The 24,214-nt window shown below is 51.3% G+C and overlaps 1 protein-coding gene across 2 annotated transcripts in view; it reads right to left on the bottom strand.

Moving 5' to 3' along the window:
- The window catches only part of Scube1 (signal peptide, CUB domain and EGF like domain containing 1), a 142,271-nt gene that overhangs the window by 102,809 nt on the left and 15,248 nt on the right, over positions 1–24,214 (bottom strand). For both annotated transcript variants that reach the window (XM_045153424.1, XM_045153423.1), the window contains exon 3: positions 12,743–12,871. In XM_045153424.1, the coding sequence (XP_045009359.1) occupies positions 12,743–12,871 (129 nt within the window). The remainder of the gene's footprint in view (positions 1–12,742; positions 12,872–24,214) is intronic.

Genomic DNA, 24,214 nt, shown 5'->3' on the forward strand with positions numbered 1-24,214 from the left:
TACACACTGAGACACCCTCATTTGTTGCCAATGCCCCTTTTAGGTACACAGCTCAGTGTCAGGCTTGGGCATATGCTTTTGGTAGCAGGAATATATGTGTGTGTGTGTGTGTGTGTGTGTGTGTGTGTGTGTGTGTGTGTGTATACATATATATATACATACATAATATATATGTATTTTTTTTTGAGGTAGGGTCTCACTCTGGTCCAGGCTGACCTGGAATTCACTATGGAGTCTCAGGGTGGCTTTGAATTCACAGCGATCCTCCTACCTCTGCTTCCCGAGTGCTGGGATTAAAGGTGTGCACCACCACGCCCGGCAGCAGGAATATTTTTAAAGAGACTTCACAAGACACTTACTTCTTTAGTCCCTGGAGTTCTGACCTAGACCTTGGCACCAGGATTGCAAATGGGAACAGAGGAAGGCAAGTGTTTGCTTGCCTGGCTGCGGGCGGTGGTGTGCTGTTTATGGACGTGTGGTCACTGCCCCAGCACACAGCAGGACTTCTTCAAGCCACCAAATCAAGGCCTATCCCAAGAGGGGGGCTGGCACAGGGTGGAGTGACAACCGATTTCAGCCAAGGGGAAGGAGGGCTCTGACCAGTGAAACACTCCCATGTCTATGCTGATGCAATCCTGGCCAGAGCACTCAGGGGAGGGGAGCAGGAAGGCAAGGAACCCTGAGAGCCCCTCTGCAACTCCATGCCCTCACAGGGATCCCCAAGCTGCGTGCCCAGAGTCCCCTCCTGGCACCGTCACCAATGCCCCCTTACAGAAGAGGCTGGCCCCCAGCCCCTGCCCCAGCCAGGAAAGGATCTGGGAGCCAAGGCCCAGGGTGTCTGATCCCCAAGTCCGTGTTCCCTCAGCATCCAGAGCAGACAGTTGAGGGAGCCAGGCACAGAGACGTGGCCTGGACGAATCCCAAGCTACTACCGGCTTCCAGGATCTTAGGAGAGTTTCCCCAAAGACCTGCTTAGTTGGCGTGTGCCGTTGCTCAGTCCCAACCTGCGGCAGGCTCGGCTACGCTCCTCCTGATAGACACAGTCCTTACCGGCAGCCTGCATCCTGCCTCACACCGGAATCCACACAGGCCACAGGATAAAAAGCCAAGAAAATCTGCAATGGGGCAGCTAGGAGTTCCCAAGGGAGCAGGGTGACCCATTCCTAGAGCTCCAGGGCTGCTTGCGAGGGACACACATGAGGGTGTGCTCTCACTCTGGGAGGGGCACGGGCCTCATCCATGCACAACCTCAAGGACCAGCAGGGTCAGCCTCTGGTGTCAATTATGAGGCTGAGGGAAGGCAATTCCAGCCACAGGAGCAGCAGCTACGGGAGCCCAGGGAGCAATGGCTGATTCCACATGCTAGCAGCCACAGTCCTGAGGCAGGCAGGGGCTGTCTTACTGGGACGAGGAGGACGTAGAAAAGAAGCTTGCTTGGCCACTGGCCCTGAGGCCCAGTCATGGCTGTCAGGGTGTAAACTCATAGGATCTGGGAAGAAAGAGTCCAGTAAGGGGATCCCAGGCTATATCCTTGGGGCTCCAGGGACCTTGCAGGGGTGGAGATAAGCTCCATGTTATACAGGGTCCTCACCCAGGCCAATCTAGTCTTCCATTTCTGCCAGGCCCTCGCACGGCCTGACAGGAGTGGGAAAAGGAGTTCTTCCAGCTACAGAACTCCACGAACTCTGAACATTCCTGGCTAAACCCCATCTCCTTGATTTCATGAGGAAACTGTGCTGGTGCTTCCCAGAGCTCGCTCGTCTCCTTAGGCCTCAGCCTCTTCCCTGGCAAATAAGCGTGGCTGCTGGCCCCACCGCGTAGCAGAGGCCACAGCTGCCAAGTTGCGTGCCCAGATTCACACAGTAAGTAATGGGCTCACGGTTCAAAGCCAGGTAAGGACTATGTCAGACATCTCTGAACTCTGAGCCCTCAGCCCAGGGCACCACACAGGACAGGTGCTCAGGAAATCCATGTAGTCGGCGTCCCTGGCTTCAGTCTGACTCCAGTGGCTGACCCTGCATACCATTTACACCTGGGTGACTGGTTGCCATCTCGAACAGAATTCAGCCAAACTGACTTTAGTTCTGTACCCCACCCCACCCCCACATCTGTCTGTCCCCAAGGCATTCTCGCCTCTGCACACAAACACTGCAGGCCAAAAACCCCAGTAGTCGGCTTTGGTTCTTAACTCTCCCTAACTTCCTCCACCTAATCCACCCGGATTTCCTGCTGGCTGTTTGCACAACATACTCTGAGCGCAGCCACCACCCCTACCACCGTCACCCCACAGTAAGCTGCAGACTCTGGCTTGGGCCAGCACAGGGGCCTCCAAGTTTCAGCCGCTCTGCCTCACACTCCTGTAACACGTGCTCTACTCGGCACCAGGGAGGTCCATTAAAATGCTGATCAAAACGTGTTGGTCCCTGGTCACAATGTCCCACAGCTTCCGAGCCCCTTTTTCTAGGGTCCACAGGGCTCTCTGTGACCTGGCACATCTGCCTCCTTGACTCATCTCCACCCCTCTTGCTCACTCCTTTTCTTTCACGTGTGTGTGTGTGTGTGTGTGTGTGCGCCTGTGTTTCTGTGTTCATATGCTTCCAGTTGCACTTGTGTGCATGTACTCTTGCATGTGCGTGTGTGCACGTGTGTGTGTGTAGGTCCGAGGTTGACATTGTGTGTCCTCCTCAGTTGCCCTCCACCTTGAGACAGGGTCTCTGACTGAACCTAGAGCGTGCCGATTCAGCTAGTCCAGCACCAGTGAGCCTCAGGGTTTCCCCTGTCGCTGTCTTCCTGGTAGTGGGTTGAAGACGTCCACTACCTGGCTGCAGAGAGAGCTTAGCCCTTAAGGCGCTTGCCTGCACAGCCTAAGAACTCATGCTCGAATCTCTGGGTCCCATGTAGACAGACTCACAGTGACACAAGTGTGCAATGTTGCACACATGCACAAGGGGGCACATGTGTCTGGAGTTTGTTTACAGCAGCTAAAAGCCCTGGCACGCCCATTCTCTCTCTGACCCTTTCTCTTTCTCTCAAAATAAGTAACAATAATAATAATAATATTTTTTAAAAAAGATATCCACTACCTTGTGACATGGGTGTTGGGGAGGTGAACTCTGGTCCTCATCCTTGCACAACAAGCACATTACCCACTGTGCCATCTCCCCAACTCTCTCTCCCTTCTATCTTCCCAAACTCACCTAGCTTGCCCCTGCCTCAGGACTGCCCACTTGTCCCATTCTGCAAGCACAGAGACCTCCGCAGCCCTCAGGATGCTTCTGCCCCAAGGCCCTTCCTGTGTTTCCTTCTCTTACACTACTTAAGGGGGACCACCTTCACCAGTAGAGTTTGGGGAAGTTCCACACCTGACCTTGCTCTGCTGGGACCCCCGTCATGGTGCTGAGGACACTCGTACCGGCCCGAGTGGAGAGAGCAAACAGAAAGGCTACCCATAATGATTCTGGCCAACAGCCAGCAGCAACCACTAGAAAGGAGTAGGAAGCTTCCAGATGGTTCCAGCTCCTGGCCATCAGGGTCGTCTCCAGTTTCATGTTTTCCAGCCGAGGCCCCAGACACCTCGGTGCAAAGATCAGCCACCCCTGTCTGAGTTCCTGACCCAAGGGGTGTAGGGGCAGAAGGTGGTGCTTCATGCCACCGCGGCTGCAGTTTTTATGTGCAGCAGTCACTGGACCCCGGCAATGTGGTATTTCAGTGTTTCTTGTTTTCTCAGCAGATCTGACCTGACTGAAGCGACTTTGCTGAGCTGCATGTTTACAGACTGTGTCCTTTCCATGTAGGTTCGTAAGGACGAACTTTTGTCCCTGCCTGCAGTAGGTGCTGAAAACAGTTTTTGTGAGTGCACAGATGACTGAATGCTGGGTGGCGGGTCGACAGCGCGGCCTCACTTCCATTATGGTTGTGCGTACCCCCATCGTCCTCGCCTACCTGGGGTTCTAGAACCTGTTCCACCTAATTCTTCTCTGATGTAACCTGTATGCTCAGCGTGGCGATCCACTGGGAAGCTGCTCTTCTCTGGTCGTGTGTGTGTGTGTGTGTGTGTGTGTGTGTGTGTGCGCGTGTGCGTGTGTGCACATTCATGTATGTGAGCGCAGGTGTACGTGTGGGGGTCACAATACAACTCTGGCCCTTAGTCCTTGCCTTTTACCGTGTTTGAGGCAAGGTCTCTTGCTTTTCACCGCTGTTTGCCAGGCTGGCTGGCCTGTGGTCTTCTGGAGGATTCTGTCTCTGCTTCCCTTCTCGTGGTAGGTAGACTGGGATTACAGACGTTTATACTATAGCAACTGGCTTCACATGGGCTCTGGGGATTGAACTCACGTACTCTCACATGCACGGCAAACCCTTTATCCCCTGAACCAGTTCTGTAGCCCTCAGACAACACGATCCTTTGACTGATTCATTCTCAACTATTCTAAGGCAGAGCTGTGTAGAGTAGTGCACAGGGTGGACAGTGGGTGAGGGTGGAAGGGGCAGGCAGGGAGCGGGCAGGCTCCTGGCAGGAGATTTCTTATGAGTAGGCACTCTGGGGAAAGCAGGGCCCTGCATGGTCACACAGGGTGGGACAATGTCTCAAGGGAGGTGACCAAACAAGGCAGCACGCTCTTCCCATAGCTCAAGAGAGAAGGCGCCCCTGATGTGAGCACCATGGAATGTGGCCTTCTTACTCTCTGGCATGCCACCACCCACCTGGCTGGTAGATGTTGGGACTTCTGAATATCCTTGGTGGCTCCCAAGTCCTGCTCAGAGATGATACATGACAACCCTGGACTTGGCCTGCACCCCCCCCCCACCGGAGCTGGGGATAGGGGTTGGCCACAGGGGCAGGCTCCAGACTTGAACTGGAAAAATCATATGCCTGGGCTCTGGTCCAAGTTGTTAGGACCTGGAGTGGGTTATTTTCCCTCTCTGAGCCTCCATTTCTTCTTCTTCTTTTTTTTTTAAATTTGAGAGCAGCAGACAAAAAGAGAAAGAGACACATAGACAGAGAGAGAATGGGCGCACCAGGGCCTCCAGCCACTGCAAACGAATTCCAGACGCATGCGCTACCTTGTGTATCTGGCTTATGTGGGTCCTGGGGATTTGAGCCTTGAACCGGGGTACTTAGGTTTAACAGGCAAGTGCTTAACCGCTAAGCCATCTCTCCAGCCCTATGTATTCATTTTTTTTTAAAGGATGCTAACGGCTTCTACCCATGGGTGTGGGGGAGACTAAGGAAAGAACACAGATGTGACGCTGTGGGCAGCTCCAACTGTAGAAACTCGTCCCTCGCCTCACTGAAGGAGAGCTGTCTCCCGAGCACAAGGCAGACATACGGTCTATGTTCAATAAATACTCATCGGGGTAGAGTGACCTGGTTAATGAATCAGCCTTCCCGCTGAACGAGGTTGCAGATGACTTCTGCTCGACGGGATAAAGTGCTAAGAAGCAAGCCCAAAATTCCAACTGGGAGCAACTTGAGAAACACACTTTTCAGTAAGTCAAAGTCTGTAAGGTAAAGACCGAGGTTGCAGAGAACATCTGGCTAAGTGAACTAATGGCTTCAGAGAAGAAGGAACTGTGCTGTGTGGAGATGGGCTTTGGGGAGTGGGGGTTGCCCACTGCTGGTTCTAATTTAACACACACAAAAAAATCTTATTCTATTAGCCTAAATATTGCTCTGCTGGCCAATCGCATGGAGTGTGGAATAATATTTTTCAAACAGAACTACTGCTATTTCAAGTAATTACACAGCTAAAAGCAGCCATTTGGGGTTGGGCAAGATCTCATCTTAGTTTCAATTCCCTCTGGTGTCATTTTCTGTTATATTTGAGAAATTCCTCAATAAAGATGTCAAACAGAGAGAGGGCTCCACTCCTCAGAGCACAGGCTTGGCCACCCTCCAGGACACAGTCACAGACCAGCCATCTCCACCAGAAAACAGCCTCATTTGCTCAGAAGAAAAGAAGAAGGTTCAAGTGTGGAGGGCTCAGACAGGAAGGCGGCCCTTCAGCCCCTTTGCCTGTCTTGCTTCTCCCAGACGACTTGGCCACTTTGCAAACTTTGCTGTTGTTCTCCACAGCCCTCAAGACTTGCCCCAGCCACCATTCCCAGGAATTCAGAGGGGTTCAAACGGGAATGTGACAACTGGGCAAAACTACTGACCCAGACTTCTGCAGTCAAAACAACATCCAGGCCTGACTCTGTCCAGCGCACGACAGGCTGCGGGCTACAGCTCGGGCACAGTACCGCCCGCGGTAGCGAGGACACAGGGCCTCCCAGCAACTCAGCCAGCCCCTCCGCCACCCACCTCCGGCGGGGAAGGCCCCGTGCTAGACGCTTGGCCAGGCTGCAGGCAGTCCAGTGATGGAGGCTGACTGGCTGTGAGCAACGGGGAGGGCGGGGCTGGGGCACACTGAAGTGTTCACACCCTCTCCTGGGGGCAGCCCAGTGTAACCCCTCCAGAACCATGCTGAGATGTGGGTAAGGGGGGGGCCTGTCCTGGACATCATGCTTTGAGGCCCCTGCTCTGCTTCTCCTACAGCTGCCAGCCTCTCTCTGGAGTAAGAAGTCCGCGAGAGGCCATGGCTACCTGTAACACGTGCCCACTACTCCAGACTCCACCCTGGACATTGGCATCCTAACATACCCTGTCCAGATGGTCTCAAGCCTTCGGCTTTCAGAGGGACAGATGACACTTGGGTCTGAGTCATAGCAACAGGGTAGCTGTTTTGGGGTGAAATGTCAGAGCCCTAGCATTCACATTAGGGAGATACACACACACACACACACACACACACACACACACACACACACACATATATATATACAGTTTGTGTTCATGTAGGGGCACATGTGCATGTATGCATGAGCCAGATGTTGGACGTCTTCTTCAACTGCTCCCCACCTCATTCTTTGAGAAGGCCTCTCCCCTAACCTGGAACTTACACAGATTCCACTGACTTGCAAGCCTCGGGTCTCTCTGCAGCGCTGGCCTCACAGGTGCAGATCACCATGTCCAGCTTTCACATGGGTATTGGAGATCTGAACTCAGGACCTCACGCTTGCCTTGCGAGCACTTTACTCACAGAGTCAGCTCCCCACCTCTAGGTTAGGGGTCGTCACACTTGCTGTGGTACGGGATGGAGCCAGGGGCAGAAAAAGTGGCGAACGGGCACCACCACCCACGTGCCTGCCTTCTGACACAGACGTGCAAGGAGTTCTGGAATTCAGGTTTTAGCGCGAGCCCTCCAGTCTTAAGGAAGGAGAGACAAAGGGCATTCTCATTTTGGGAGAAGCTTGCCATGCCTGTGGGAGTATATCCATATGGGGCCCAGGCTTCCGCTGTGCTCCTGCCTGGAGTCCCACAAACGGCAGGAGGCAGGGCGCCACTGAACAGGCAGGACTGATACACACGGGAAACACTGATTGGTGTTTTTTTGTTTTTGCTTTTCTCAGCTAAGGTCTCACTCTGGCCCAGGCTGACCTGGAATTCACTATGGAATCTCAGGGTGGCCTCGAACTCATGGAGATCCTCCTACCTCTGCCTCCCGAGTGCTGGGATTAAAGGCGTGCGCCACCACGCCCAGCCTGATTGTGTTTTTTTTTTTTTTTAAGACAAGGTCTTATGTAGACCAGGCAGGCCTCAAGCTCACTACATAGGCCAGGTGGGCCTTGAACTTCTTCTCTTCCTGCCTTCACCTCTAGAGTGTTGGGATTACAGGCATAGACCACCACGCCCAGCTGAAAGTAAGGATCGTTATGTGCTATCCCCTAATCCTGGAGTGTAGTAACAAATACTACCACGGTGGGGATAACAGAATGAGCTGTGGGTCCGACGAGCGCTGTGGATGGCCGGCACGTAACTCCTGCCACCATCCCATGGGGACCCCACAGACTCATGCACCAGCTTGCCACATCTTCACATTCAGTCAGCATGCTGCTCCTCGGGGGCCGATGTTACCAGTATTTTCATAGCTGGGGCAACTAGGGCTGTGGGGAGGGGGTGGTTCTGCCTATGCTCTGACACCAAAGAGGGGGGGACACAGGAATCTGAGCTGGACCCTTGGACTTTCGGGCCCCACTTGTTATTTGTCTTGGGCCACAGTCAGCACACATCAAGCCTGGTGTCCACCGGGCTTCCAGCCTTACAGCGTTTTATAGACGTGGGGCCGAGACTCCAAAAGGTCAGCCTACCAACCGCAACTGGGGGGTCACATGGCCATTCAAGGCTGGAGCCAGCTGCAACCAAGGTCTGACTTCTGTGAGCCAGAGTTTGCTTTTGAGGAGGAAAAAGACCAAACAAAAGAAGTCTGTAGGAAGGCGTCTGCCCTGGGCTGCAGGCAGCTCGTCCACAGAGAGCCCCTTTTCTTCGCTCCCATATGTGCTGGCTACAGCCTTGTGAAGCGGCAATCTGCTTGGAGGTGGAGGGGGTCGTGCCCAGTTCTTTTGTACTGATCAGTGTGAAAAGAATCCACGGAGGAGACGATGTCATGGCCGCAAAGATCTACACAGACTTAACTTCGCTGTTGTCTGCAGGCGGGTGCGGTGGGGTGGGCTCTGGAGATGGGGGCTGGCTGCCCTAGCAGGGTCAGAGGTGTGGACACACAGGTGTCAGTCCCCCCACAGGTTAGAGTCAAGGCCAGCAGGGGCGCGATGGGTGACAGACGCAGTCCAGTAAGCACAGACAGTGGGCTCTGGCCACATGAGTTCTGGGAGGCATCAAATTAGCCCACACCAACACATTTCAACTGGAAGCCGGGGAGCAAATCAACTGGTGCTCATCTGAGTGCTCGCTGCCAGGCCCCCCGCCATCCATGTCCGTCCATCTCACTGAACCTCACTGGATCCTGCCAAGTAGAGGTTGTGCATTCCATGGGATAGAGAGGAAGGGAGACACCAAGAGATGAAGACACTGGCCAAAGGCCAAAGTGCTCGGAACTGGAGAGTCAGGATTTAAGTTCCAGACTGGCAGCACCCTAAGTCTGTCCTCTTGGCTCCCCAGCTGGCTCTGTACTCTTCCCTGTGCAGGTCTGCCAGTGTGTCAACGCCTTTGCTTCTATCAGGGCAGCCCCCCATCTCCAGGGCCCACCCCGCCAGCCTGCAGGTAACACTGCTGGCTTCTAGTGGGGCACAGCTCAGCTGGCGGAGCAACACAGATGGCCGAGGAGGCGTCAGAGGTAACCTGGGACAGTGCTTCCCCTGGGCGCGGCGCCGTAAGAGCCGTGTGGTCCTAGCCAAGGGCGCCGCTGTCCCTGCTCAAATGGGCCGCGTCCAGCCTGCAGCCTCCGCCCACTCTGGGCTTCTTCCTTTGCGATGCCAGTGCCCCCGCTTCCGCCCCATCTTCCCTGCAGCCAGGGGTAGCTTCTCACAGGCCCTTCTGGCACTCAGTAACTCTTGTCCAGACCTCTGTTTTGGCACTTATTTGGGGTATAATTACATGTTCACAGATCTGTTTCCCATAACAGGCATCTGAGACCCAACATGGATTAAACAAAACCAGACATGAGCTCTGAGGCTGACACACCTCTGGGAAGGAGTGGGTCTGCTGAACCCCCTCCCCTGGGCGACAAGCCAGCGGGCACCATGAAGGTCTGCTTAGCCCTTTCAGAAAGCATTGCATGGAAGGCCGTTAAAAAACAAAAACAGGCTGGAGAGATGGCTTAGTGGTTAAGCACTTGCCTGTGAAGCCTAAGGACCCTGGTTCAAGGCTTGATTCCCTGGACCCACGTTAGCCAGATGCACAAGGGGGCGCACGCGTCTGGAGTTCGTTTGCAGTGGCTGGAGGCCCTGGCGCGCCCATTCTCTCTCTCTCTCTCTCTCTCTCTCTCTGCCTCTTTCTTTCTTTGTCTGTCACTCTCAAATAAATAAATAAATAAATAAATAAAAGTGAATAACAACAACAAAAAGAACAGCAACAGAGTGATCTTTCAACCCTCCAGTTCTACTTCAGAAAACAAGAAAGGACGTTTCAGGCCCAGAATCACTTCTTCATTCTAATGGCAGAAACAACAACAAAAACAGCAAATGGAGAAAGATGGCTGCAGGCGGGGGAGGAAGGCGCGGAGGTGGCTCGCCATGTCTGCGGCACAAGCATGAGGACCCGAGTTGGATCCCAGCACGCACGTAAAAGAACGGCATGGCTGCCTACCCCAGCCCCTCCAGCGCAGGGGGAGGCAGAGGCAGGAGGAGTGTGAGGGAGGAATCACATATCAGCCAGACTAACTGAAAAGTAGTGAGCTCCAATCTCAGAGCAAGACTCTGCTGCAGCGAGGAAATAACATGGGAGAGTGATAAAAGAAAGACATGCCTCCACACGTCTGTGTGTCCACGCGTGCCCGCGCTCACACGTGGTATCTGGGTCACCTACAGTAACAATAATGTCTGTTTGCTGTTGACCATTGAGCACCACCCTGGTGATGTATCGACACACGAACCCTCGTTTAGAGCCCGGGGGATCGTGCTGCCAGTAATGGAACAAACTGTTGAGAGCACCGTGCCAGATCTGCTTCTCAGCTCCCGTGGTGACTGCTCACAGCAGCCCACGACCAGCTGCTCCGGCCAGCCTTCCTCCACCGACAAGGGCCAGACACTCTAGCAAGTCCATAATGCATGTTGGCCACCATCTGGCCTGACTCACACCCTTGTCCTCTGAGCTCCAGCTGCTGTGCCCTGGCAGCCACTGGCAGAAGAGGGCTGGGGACAGGTAAAGCCCCTCTGAGAGCCAGATGTCTTTTGCTGGTGTCCTGCTGTCCCTTGTATTACAGACTGTGGACCACCTCTGTAATGGCTGATTGGTGTCCCCTTAGGGCATGCTGAAGTAGGGCTGGGGAGGTGGCTCAGTGCCGTACAAGCATAAGGACATGACTTTGGATCCCCAGCAGCCACATGAAAGCTGGGTGCAGTAGTGGTGTGCGCCTTTAATTCCAGTGCTGGGGAGGTAGAGACAGGTAGATTCCTAAGGAATGCTGGCTAGCTTGTGTAGATGAACTGGTGAGCTCTACGTTCAGTGAGACCCGGGGGGCTGGAGAGATAGCTTGGTGCTTAAAAGCACTTGCCATATAAACCTGATAACTGGAGTTGAAATTCCCAGAAACACGTACAGCTTCTGCGAAGCAAATAGTACACACACCAGTCATTCCAACGTGCCTATGGCAACGGGAGGCGGAGTCAGGAGTCTCCAGATACTTGCAGGCCAGCCAGTCTCATATTCATTCAAAACGGAAGGCAAGGATAACCCCAAGGTTGTCTTCTGGCCTTCACATGACACACATGCCCATACATGTATACATACCACACACACACACAATAACTGAAAAAACATAACTTGGAGAGAAAGTGAGAACTATATCCATTTCAACCTCTGGCTTGCACATCCCTGTTTATGTGCACACGAATGCACACAGAGAGGCTGAGGCTGAAATTGTAACCCCAGTGCTTGTGGAAAAGGCACTTCCTGAAGAAAATGGTCTTGGCAGATGATTGGGTTATTGGGTTAAGACCAAGTGGTCATGATGGGCCCTCATTTGAAACAACTGGTGTCTTTATAAGCAAGGGAAATCTGGACACAGAGATGGAGACACTCAGAGCTAAGACAACATGGAAACACATGGAAAATACCATTTACAAGCTAAGGAAAACGTGAGGTGACCAGAGGCCAGGAAGCCTGAAACACAGTCTCCAGATGTAGCCAGTTCAGCCACTGCCTTGATTTTGAATTCCTAGCTTTGGGAAGTGAAAAGATTCATTGCTATTGTTTAAGCACTCAACTTATGTCCCTGTTACAGCAGCTCCAGGCACCTCGCACAGGTGATTAGCCACTTATAAGACTGAAATGAAACTGGGAAGAAACTGAGGCCGCACAAAAATGTCCGGTGCGCCTGATGCTCAAGGGTCAGAAACAAGCTGACCTGGATGCAGAGAGGCCGGTGGGAGCAGCCGGCAGGACTTGCATGCTTCCGAATGTCTCCAATCACTGTCACCTAAAGTGAACTATGCTTATAAATTTTATATCACTGGCGAAAGTGTATTTCAACCATGGACAACTGGAGGCATACCAGATTACGGCCTGAACTGTGTCCTTCACAATTCCTATGTTAAAAGATTTCAACCACTCATACTCCAAATGTGGCTATATTTGGAGAGAGGGGTTTAAATAAATAATTAAATTCCTAAAAGATGGAGTTGTGGGGCTGAAGAGATGATGGCTCAGTAGTTAAAGGCAATTCCTTGCAAAATCTAATGGCCTGGGTTTGATTCCCCAGTACCCATGGAAAGCCAGATACACAAAGTGGTGCACGTGTCTGGAGTTTGTTTGCAGAGGCAAGAGGCCCTGGAGTGCCCATCTTCTCTCTCATTTTTTTCTCTCTCTCAAATAAATAAATGTTTCTTTTAAATGGACGTGTTGGGGGGGGTGTACTCCTATTTAGCAGTGTCCTTAAAAGAAGAGGTGACTAGGATCCAGGGAGATGTCAGACATGCCCATTGGGCAAACAAAGGAAATACTAAGTGCAGATACCCACAACAGCAGACAGCATCCACAAGCCAAGCAGAGAGGCTGGCACCTTCATATTGGGCCTACAGTCTCCAAAACAGTGCAGAAACAAACGCCGGTCATGGAGGTCGCGCCACCTGTGGCATTTTGTTACAGCAGCGTGACTGCAGCCCACAGGGACACGCTTTACCACAGTCGGCCACTCTGCACCGAGAGCTCGTAGCCAGCCAGAGGGCAGGGCACAGCTGCACCACTTACCCAAGCAGTTGTGGCCGTCATGGGCCAGCATGAAGCCATCGAAACAGGTGCAGCGGTAGTTTCCTGGGATGTTGATGCAGTCGTGGACGCAGCCTCCGTTGTAGTAGTCATTCTCACACTCGTCAATGTCTGCAAGGAAGGACACGGGACGGTCAGAGGAAGGGCTCAGCGGTCCCTCTTCCTGCCTCTGCTGGAGCCACGGGGGGCGGGATTTGAGTGTTGGGGATGACTCAGCAGGTACTGAACGATGCTCCTTTGTGGATGGGGACTGCAGCGATCTAGAAAATGAAAACCTTGGCTCCACAGCAAGTCTGGCTACCAGTTTTCCCGAGCAGGGCCACAGGCTGGGTATGTGTGGGAGCTTCCAGTTCCTGCCACAGGAGAGCAGGAGAGACTCACACCTGGCTCTGCCTCCCCTGAAAGCCCGTCAATACTGGGGTCCTGTCCACAAGCCCTGAAAACTTGCTGTCTTGAAGCCAGGGAGACCAGTGAAATGGACTTTGTACACTGCCAAAAAGTGCCATCTCTGGAATGAAAGAAAAGTCCACTAACCGCCCAAGTGTCTGCCTTCCCTATCAGCCCCAAAGCCCGAGTCTCAGCTTCCCGTATATAACAAAGGCTTCTGTCTCACCAACAATGGTCAATAGCCTTGGTAAAGGTCACTCCTTTTTGCTGTTTTAAGTCTTTTTCAACATTTCCCAGCAGGAGTCAAAGAGCTATCAGTTCCGGAATTCCAGAAAGAAGAATGGGAACATGTCTAGTTAGCATTCAGCGAGGAACTTCTAGGCCCAAGTCCCACCGGCCAGACTGTGTCATTTTCCCTCAATCCCCACTCCACTCACCCCAGTGCAATTTCAGAGGGGGTGCTGGAGCCCTGCCAAAGGTCACACACCCAGGAAGTGGTGCAAGTGGGATTCTCTCCAGTGTGGCCTGACTCTGGATCCCCAGGGAACCTAAGCCCAGCCTCTGCCTCTCAGGGACCACTTCTGGGCACAGGCAGACCCTGCCAGCTGCGGCCTGGGACACTGGCACGTCTCCTGCTGGGTCCTAGGCCACCTCAGCTCCAAATACTCCTGGGGCTGTGCTCCTCTCAGCTTATACTCAGGCTGATCTCTACAGGCTCCAGGATGACCTCGGGAGGGAAGGAGCCAGGAGTGACCCATACGGAACTGGAGACTCTGGATAGTGAGGGTGCTACGTGGCTCTCCAGGGGTGAGTGAGCAGGAGGAAGCAGCCTCCCCACTTGCCCTACAGAGTGGGGGTCTGAGCCGGAGTTCCAGCTGGCCTGAGGAAGACAAGAGGAGTCTGATTGCAAGCCCGAGGAGCACCTCAGGGGGGCCCCAGGCCCCATAATCTCACTCACTGGTCCTCAGGGCAGAGCAGTACGGGGTTGAGAGGGGCAGCCATGGGCATAGTCAGTTAAGGGTCATATAAGAATGCCAGTCTGGCAATCTGGGGGCGAGTGAGCTCCCGGCCTGGTCCTAGGAGGTAGACACACCAATGTAGACACACCAAAGAGCAGAGGGATGACCAGCAAAAAAAGAAGCACAAAAGAACAGATGCAGGGTGGGGGAGGTGTGGCCCACTCCTGATGCCCGCCCAGCCTAGGCACAACGAGGAAAGAGAGCCATCGCAGTCTCGAAGGTCCCACCGAGGAGGTTTTGCCTCGTGACCTGCAATGGCCAACTGCACCACACTCAGTTCTGCAACTGGTTTTGGTCACATGACGTGTAGTCATTGAAATGCTGCTAAAGATGGATGTACGACTTTAGATTGACTGAAAAGGCTTGTAGGTTTCCAAAGATTGAGGTACAACCACTGCTTCCCAGGTCTGCTTGCACCCCTGACCTTTCTCCAGAGCCCTGAACACACCAATCCAATCACGCCACCCCTTAAGATCTTCTACCTACACTTGAAAATCAACATACCCCAATTCCAGTTCACCAAGCAGCTCTGTTCTGGTTCCCAATCACAGTGAACACCGTTTCTCTTCCCCTCTCTCTGGACACCTACTCAGCTACTGAATGTGCATTTTCTGCATCATTAAGGTAAGGTTACAGGTGCCCACCAGCCACTGCCTGTCAGTGTGAGCATCCGCTCTCTCTGATCTGACCCAGCAGCCCCCAGCTTCTTCCTCCTCCTTTTCCTCAAGCAGTGACTCAAGCAGCTGGCCTTGTCCCAGCCCTTGGGACGGAGTCTGATTCATCTGCTGCAAACTGCATGTGCCTCTAGCAACTGCTGTTGGTCACACGGTGGGTATGAAGCTTGGCTGGGTCAGTCAGGTGTGGGGGATGGAGTGGGGAGAAGACTTTCATGCCACGCTTAGGTGAAAGAATTTTCTCTCTCTCACTGGACTTCAGGAGGCAGTACAGCAGTATCTATCTACTCATGAAGTTCACCAGCCCTGGTAGTTCTCACAGAAGTCCTCTGGAATAGCTATTATGTCACTTCATACTTGACCAAGCTGAAGTGCAGAGCAGTTAGCGAATTGCTCAAGGTCACTTAGTAAGTGCAGGCTCACAAGAAGAACAGAGACCTCTCAGTCTGATAAAGGCATGCCCCTCCTCATAAGCTAGACTGTGTGACACAGGCCAGTCATTGACAGAGTGCTCTATACATGCCATTTCACCCTTAGCACATTTATATTGTATACTGAGAAACACCGTGTCCGGAAATACACACACTAGAAATATCCAGTCATCCAAATGCCATCCACCCACCCACCTATTCTCCATCCATCTACATATGCATGCACGTGTGCATGCCTTCCCATCTGCCTGAATAACTAGCCAGCAGGTCTTCCATCCATTCATCCAAATTCTCATCTACCTCCTCCTGCTACCCGTCTGTATACTCACTCCATATCCTATCCATTCATACAGCCACTTAATCCCTCTTCTGTCTATGTTTTTATACCAATATATATGGACCTACACATCTAGCTGGTTGAAACCTTTACATTCACCCAACACGCACATTACCTAGGTAAGTATCTAGGTAAACGTCACCTACACATCAAATACTCAGGTATGTGTGTACCCATCTGAACATTCTGCCAGATGCCCATCCTCCCATTAACCAGAAAACCCACCCATCCATCCAAACGCTTACCCACCAACCCAGAGATTCACTGATGTGAACATCCACCTTTCAAACACAGAAGCACACATGCCGGTGCTTATATACCCAACATGCAATCAATTTACCCATTTATCTATTCAAATTTCTATTCACCTATTCTTTAAACATCACTCAAGCTTAAAAACACATAACGTAAGATTTTCAGAAAGAATAAGATGTCAAGACGCAGCAAAACAAGTGTGGTTTGACGACCAGGATCAATCTGGTGACAGCTCGACGACAAAGGTGAGTCCTAAGTATGTCTGAATTTCCTAGAAGGCAAAGCACAGGCAAGAATGTGATCTGCTCCACAGCCCTCGCTTCCATAACATGCAACTGAACAACCTGCGTTAATGGTGGTGGGATCTGAGCTTTGCTAGTTCCCCAAACAAGGGGGTGTCTTTTCCAATTATCCTTCCTGAGGCGAGAGATAGTCACCAGTGGGGTAATTCTAGTTGCTGCCTGTTGTTAAGGCATAGTTACCAACAAAAACCTCTTCACTATCAAGATGATAAGCAGTTTGGCCATCATGGTAATAAGGCATATCAAAGTGATGGTCAAACAGTCAATCAAACAACTTCTAGGTTTCCCGCTGGGTAAGCCACAGTAGATGACAATCCGCGGATGCTGCTCACGTCTCTTCCCAGAATCCATGCCCAAGGGCTTCCCTCAGATCCGGGCATCTCCTAAGCTGACCAGCCGCTCTCCAACCCCAGGCATGCTGTGTTCCCTGCAGGCTCCTGCCTGACCTCTCCGCTTCCCAGATGGAGGGATCCTGCTCAGCCCAGACTTCCTCTGACTCCCTGCTTGTGCCTCTGGGTTTTCAGTTGTTAGAACCATGTGAGTAAGTCATGTTATACTGTTACACATCTGTACTCTCAACTCTGGAGGCTGAGGCAGGAGGATCACGAGTTTATAACAAAGACCTTGTTTCAAAACAATGTATGAGAAAAAATACACAAACCAACCAAGAAAAAAAATCCCTACCAAAGCATGTAGACTTAGTACCACAAAAACCACATCCAGTGTAACCAGCCAGCCAAAGTGTACCCTCAGGTGTAATAGTGGCATGACTGTTACGGGGGTAAACAGCTGCTCTCTGAGGATTTTAGGCCTGCTCTATAGGAGGGAATTCATGCCTGGCACTGAAAACCTAATCAAAAGCCTATGGGAGGTCCTAATCCCTAGGGAGGAAGCTACTACAGTTATTTGGCTCGCTGGGTATATTGTACCATAAAATTGCCCTCGAAATATTCCTGTTAATGCCCATGTATTAATGCTGCTCTCACTTTTGGTTAGAGACGCTTCTCTTTCCAGATGGCGGTGACCACTGGGGAGACTCAAAACTCATCAAAATGCTGAGAGGCTGTTACAGTGGTGTGTGTGTTCAGCAGTAAGTGAGACACCTCTATTGCACCTCCAAGGTTCAGGAACCACTGTGGACCAGATGGAAGAAAGGATATAAGAGCAAGAGACCAGGGGGCGGGGGTGCTTTGCAAAGTTATCTCCTAGGCACAAAGGAGGAGCTGCTGCATGCAGGACCTCACAGTGGCTGTTGTGACCTGCACAGTATTTGGGCTCATCAACATGTTCTCATGGATGACGGTGAAGAGCAAAAACAAAGGTGAGGGGGCTGGAGGGATGGCTTAGCAGTTTAGGTGTTTGCCTGCAAAGCCAAAGGATCCCGATTTGATCCTCTAGGACCCATGTAAGCCAGATGTACAAGTGGCACATGCGTTTGGAGTTCTTTTACAGTGGCTAGAGGCCGTGGCATGCCCATTCTCTCTCTCTCTGCCTCTTTTTCTCTTAAATAAATAAATAAATACAAATATTTATTTATTTATTTATTTGAGAACAACAGACAGAGAAGTGGGGGGAGGGAGAGAGAGAATGGGCGTGCCAGGGCCTCCAGCCACTGCAAACAAACTCCAGATGCATGTGCCCCCTTGTGCATCTGGCTAACGTGGGTCCTGGGGAATCAAGCCTTGAACTGGGGTCATTAGGCTTCACAGGCAAGTGCTTAACCACTAAGCCATCTCTCCAGCCCAAATATTTATTTTTGTAAATATGGAGAGACTAGTTAGAAATTAGAAAGGGTTCACTGGAAGAAGGATGGGGAGGAGAGACAAAAGAAAGTAGTGGGAGGTGAGTATGATTAAAATACATCATATGCACGTGCATGAAAATTGCCAATAAAATTTTTAGAGAAAAAATAAAAACACATCTAGAAGCTGCCAGTTCCTGGGGAAAGCCTCACGGGCCTCTCAGACACCATGCCTCAAACCTCCATGGGGGCCAGAGGAAACCCAGGCAGGTCGGGTGCACTGAGGGGAGGGGAGGAGGGGAGAGCACAGCTGTGTAGTTCTTTTCTTAAAGGGTTGCACTGTGTTCCTCACAAAAATGATGAAGGCCTCCAGAACTTAAGAACATGGCTTGACTTGGAAACAGGTTCCCTGCAATATCATCCAGTTCAGAGGAGGTCATGTTGGGTTCACTGGCCCCTAATCCAATGGTGACTGTCTTTCTAGGAGTTAAAAAAAATACTGGGGGGCTGGAGAGATGGCTTAGCGGTTAAGCACTTGCCTGTGAAGCCTAATGACCCCGGTTCAAGGCTCAACTCCCCAGGACCCATGTTAGCCAGATGCACAAGGGGGCGCACGCATCTGGAATTTGTTTGCAGTGGCTGGAGGCCCTGGCGTGTCCATTCTCTCTCCTTATCTCTATCTGCCTCTTTCTCTGTCTTTCGCTCTCAAATAAATGAATAAAAAATATTTAAAAAAATATCTGGGGCTGGGGAGCTATCTCAGTGATTAAAGGCACTTGCTTGCAAGGTGTGCTGGCCCTGGTTTGATTCTCCAGGACCCACATAAAGCCAGATGCACAAAGGGGCACCTGTGTCTGGAGTTCATTTATCATGGCTAGAGGCCCTGGCATACCCATTCGCTCTGTCTCTCCTTCTCCCTCTCTCTCTTTCTCAAACAGATAATAAACATTTAAAAAATAATATTTGTACTGGCTGGAGGAATGACTTAGCAGTTAAAGTGCTCGCCTGCAAAGCCAAGGGACCCAGGATCGATTTCCCAGGTTCCACGTAAGCCAGATGCACAAGGTGCTGCATGCATCTGGAGTTTGTCTGCAGTGGCTGAAGATCCTGGTGTGCCCATTCCCTCTCTCTCTCTGCCTCTTTCTCTCGCAAATAAATAAAATCTTTGTATTTATAGCCAGGCGTGGTGGCACACACCTTTAATCCCAGCACTTGGGAGGCAGAGGTAGAAGGATCACCATGAGTTCGAGGCCACCCTGAGACTACATAGTTAATTACAGGTCAGCCTGGACCAGAGTGAGACCCTACCTCGAAAAACCAAAAAAATACACACACACACACACACACACACATATATATACATATATATTCATATGTGTGTGTATACCATATATATATATATATATATATATATATATATATATATATATATGTATATATATGGTATGTATTCATTTGAGAGAGGAATAGAGAGGGGAGAAGGGAGGGCTGGAGGGAGAAGAGAAAGAGAATGAGAGAGAAAGAGGAATGAGAATGAATGGGCATGCCAGCACCTCTTGCCTCTGCAGACTCCACATGCATGCACCACTTTGTGCATCTGGTTTACCTGTGTATGGGGAATCAAACCTGAGCCTGCATGCCAGCAAGTGCCTTTAACCGTGGAGCCATCTGCCCAGTCCCTTTTCTAGGCTTTTATTTATTTTTTAAGAGAAAGAGAAAGAATTTGTGCACCAGGTCCTCAGCCTCTGTAATCAAACTCCAGACACTTGCACCACCTAGTGGGCATATGTAACCTTGCACTTGCCTCACCTTTGTGTGTCTGGCTTACGTAGGATCTGGAGTGTCAAACATGAGTCCTTAGGCCTTGCAGGCAAGCACCTTAACCACTATGTCATCTCTCCAGCCCTGCTAGGACTTTTATTTAATATTTTATTTTATTTATTTACTTATTTGACAGAGAAAGAGGGAGGGAGAGAGAATGGGCACGTCAGGGCCTCCAGCCACTGCAAACTCCAGACATGTGCACCCCCTTGTGCATCTGGCTAACATGTGCCCTGGGGAATCAAACCTGGGTCCTTTAGCTTTGCAGGCAAACACCTTAACTGCTAGGCAATCCCTCCAGCCCCCCTGCTAGGATTTTTAATAGGACACAGGTACCAGAGGAGACCACAATGTGAAGACACATAGGTACCAGAGGAAAGTTGGGCTATGATGGTAGAGATGAGCCATGCAGTGGTCTGGGAAGCAGGTGTGAGCTCCATTCCCGTTTCACTGATGAGGAAGTTGAGGCACAGCCTGGCTAAGGATCTTGTCTCCATGCCCCACAATGGCACCCTCTCTTTCCTTCTGTTGTAGTCATATCCTCAGGATATGTGAAATAAGCAGTTTTTAAAAGTCATAAAAAGGTAGGTCATAGGATGGGGAGATATCCCAGTGGTTAAAGGCACTTGTTTGTAAGCCTGCTGGCTTGAGTTTAATTCTCCAGCACCCACGTAAAGTTGGGCACCAAGTGGCGGATGCATCTGTGAACAACAGGGGTAGGCAGAGCCAGGAGAATCCAGAAGCCCGGAAGCCAGCTAGATGGGCACATACAAAGCAGCAAAAAGCAAAAAACAAGGGAAACCCTGCCTCAAAAAAACATGGAAGGAGAGGTCAAACATCCCCCAGGCTGTCCTTAGACCTCTACGTGTGTGCTATGGCACATGTGCACTTGCATGAATGCACACACACACACACACAGAGAGAGGAACGTAAGTGGGGGAAAGAGATGCCATGTGCATTAAGTAGCTTTCTGAACTTCAAGGTGAAGTCACTGACTCACTCTAGTTGGTTCTGCCATTCCCCCAGCTTTTTTCTCGCCTTGCCTCTCCTCTCCTCTCCTCTCCTCTTTCTACGCTTTCCTCTCCTCTCCCCTCCTCTCCTCTCCTCTCCTCTCCTCTCCTCTCCTCTCCTCTCCTCTCCTCTCCTCTTTCTACGCTTTCCTCTCCTCTCCTCTCCTTTTTCTTTTCTCTTCTTTCTTTTTAAGGAAAACTCAATTCTGTGTAGAAGAAAACTCCAAACATCCAACACAGCAGAGAACACGGCACAGGGAACCGCTCATTATGGGCATTTTGAAGGTCATGCAGCCCCACTTTTCCTATATTAAAGCAGCAGCGTGCGCACACACCATCCCACAGCTGCTGTGTGTGCCAATGATACTGGACTGTCCCCAGAGAAGATGGACAGGGTTTTTCCATTTAATTCAAAATTCAGTCTCACTGCTTTATAAAACATATAGTTATTCTGTGGTATCTAGCTTCTAGAAGATTCTTGTGCAATGAGTCAGCATGCCTTCTCGTTTTATATTAATACTATTTAGGGTATTTTCTTGAAGATCAGGGCTGAAAGCAAACCTTCTCAGAAGGAGGATTTTTGAAAGCAGCATCCCTTCACTCCCAGAGGTCATTACTGACAATGTCTTCTCGTCTTCCCCGTGGAACTTTCTCTCGACATTCCTTCCCTGGACAGGGTGCCCGGGCTCTAAGGAAGACTCCCTTCCCTGCCTGGGTACTGGCAAGCCCCTTTGTCTGGAGCTTTAGGAAAACCATGCACTCCTCAGATCAGACATCCATTCTGGGAGAGGCATATGGCTTAGGAAGTTGAGTCCTTACTGATGAATAAATCTTAATCCGGTTTGCTGGCTAATTACGCTCTCAGGAAGGTAGTTTCATGCTGCCTTGCAGGAAGGATTAAGTCCCCTGTCTCCGGTGGGGTGGGGTTAAGCTCTGGGTCTGTAGTGACTGAGTAATGAGACCAGCTCTCTGAGAACCTCTGGCATCCATCGATCAGGTTTCCCTTCTGTGGAGACAATGCCAGAAGTGGGCCCAGCAGTTAATTACGGGACAGGTCAAAGGTCACACAAAACCAACACCAAGCTATATACTTTCTCATTCCTAACCGCACACAATGACCGTGGCTCAGCCAGAAGGAGTGAAGGTTCTCCCACCCAACAATGGGATCCAAGAAAACCATCGGGTTCCAGCTACTCTCCTAGCCCCCCATGTGGCTTTGGGGCACCACGTGTCTGCTCATGCTGACGCGTCTGCCTGCAGCGCCTTCCCCAACCCAAGCAGCTAAGCACGGTCTACACCTGGAGTCACTTTGTTTAGTGCTGGGTCCAAGTCCCCACACTAACAGACCCCATCATTACTTTGTGTCGCTGAATGCTGCCAGCCCATGGGGGCTTGTGTCTGGTCCCTCGTTGGCCCCCGGAACCTGGCCCACCATGTTCTCCTGAATGTTCGGCAAGTGGAGAAGCAACTTGGCTTTTGGGTCCGCTGACCAGCCCTCGTGATGTGCTGGGCAGTAGGACTGCCCTGAGAGGTGGCGGCTGGTTACCTGAGTGTGAGGGCAAGGGAAACCCCCAAGACTCAGAGGTGTCACCTGCCCCGCCAAAGACCACCCAGCTATACAGAGGGAGCCAGGCACTCTGCAGGCATGTCTGACTTTAAAGTTCATGCTATCTCAGTCACAAAGGACCAAATATGAACGTCCATATGCCATCTGCAGAAAGGCCCATCTACAGAGACAGAAAGTGTGTGATGGGGTTTCTAGGGCTACAGAGGCTGCAGGTCTGGGGATGGAGAGTGGCTGCTAAGGAGCGTAGATTTTGGCAGGTGTGTGTGCTGGGGTGGGGAGTAATGAAAAGACTAAACTGACTGTGGTCATCAGCAACTGTGGATATACTGACAGGCTCAAGCTTGTATATTGAAAACATGTGAGCTGTATGATATAACTGAATTAAACATTAATACAGCTGTCTACAGTCCAAAGAAAAGGGGGCTTGGCCATTAAAGTCACTTGCTTGTAAAGCCTGCTGTCCCAGGTTCAATTCCCTAGCACCCACATAAAGCAAGACACAAAAGGAGCACAAGCCACTGGTGCATCTGCAGTGGCAAGAGACCCTGATGTACACACACACACACGAGCAAATAAATGCATGAAAATATCTTAATACAAATTTTTATTTATTTTTATTTATTTACTTGACAGTGGAAGAGGGAGAGAGAGAGAGAGAGAGAGAGTGGGCATGCCAGGGCCCCCAGCCATTGCAAAGGAACTTCAGACGCATGCGCCCCCTTGTGCATTTGGCTAATGTGGGTCCTGGGGAATCAAACCGGGGTCCTTTGACTTTGCAGGCAAATGCCTTAACTGCTAAGCCATCTCTTCAGCCAACATGAAAATATTTTAAAATAATATCCACCAGTTTAAAAGAGAAACTGATTGAGGGGAGGGGATATGATGGAGAGTGGTGTTTCAAAGAGGAAAGTTGGGGGGGGGGAATTGCCATGGGATATTGTTTACAATTATGGAAGTTGTCAATAAAAACTAAAATTAAAAAATAATATCACCAGTGGCTGGCTCTCCTGGGCTCTGCTGAGATACAGGGAAACCACAAGGATGTTATCGTTGTACGCCTCACACATAGACTGAGTTTCACTATGTAGCCTAGGCTGGCCTCAAACTCACATCCTCCTGCCTCCACGAGCTGGGATTCCAGGTGCTCCCCATCACGCCCAGCTCAAGGATGCATCCTTAGATGTGACTTCAGTGCCTCCACCTCAGCCTGAGTGCTTGGTGGGGTGTATGCTCCCGAGAAAGAGGAGTCTCCTTCCCAAGCCAATAGCCCGAGGGTGGGCTAATCCCTGGCCCTGCCCTGGTAGCTTTTCCCAGGCTCCATCCTCGGGGCTGAGAACTGGGGACTGAGTTCTACGAGTGTCTGGCGTGGCTGTGAGGAGGGGCCCGTGGCTCAGACCACCCCGAGATGCGGCTCTGTTGCTCCTTCCTGCCAGTTACAGGCTGCATCCCAGGGACTGCAGGCCATTCTCCTGCCCCTCTGGAAAGACAGGGCTGGGGCTGAAGACCCCTAACTTCAGGCTCTTTGGGTGTCCCCAAGTCAGCCCAGGACATCAGCATCACAGGGGCCAGCACCTGAGCCCAGCTTGGGGTCAGTGAGGTAATTCATGGCATTGGACTGAGCACAGGGTAGGTGAGGCCCAGGAGAGGGGAGCTAGGAACCTAACCTCAGAGGCAGGTCAGGGCCAGGCTTCCATGGACCTCTGTAGCCACCCTGGACCTACGGCTAGCTGCCACAGCCGCCCATGCAGCTGGACACCCCCTTTCTCCCCAAATCCTTGCAGGGAGTTCTGACCACAGGAGGAAGAGTAACGAGAGTGGTGACCTTCCCCATCCTCACGCCAACCAGTGAAACCCTCACTACGGCCTGGGTAAAGTCTTCACGTCCCTATCCCCATAGAGAGAAAAACTGA

This window comes from Jaculus jaculus, chromosome 6, assembly GCF_020740685.1.
Source record: "Jaculus jaculus isolate mJacJac1 chromosome 6, mJacJac1.mat.Y.cur, whole genome shotgun sequence".
Lineage (NCBI taxonomy): Eukaryota > Metazoa > Chordata > Mammalia > Rodentia > Dipodidae > Jaculus > Jaculus jaculus.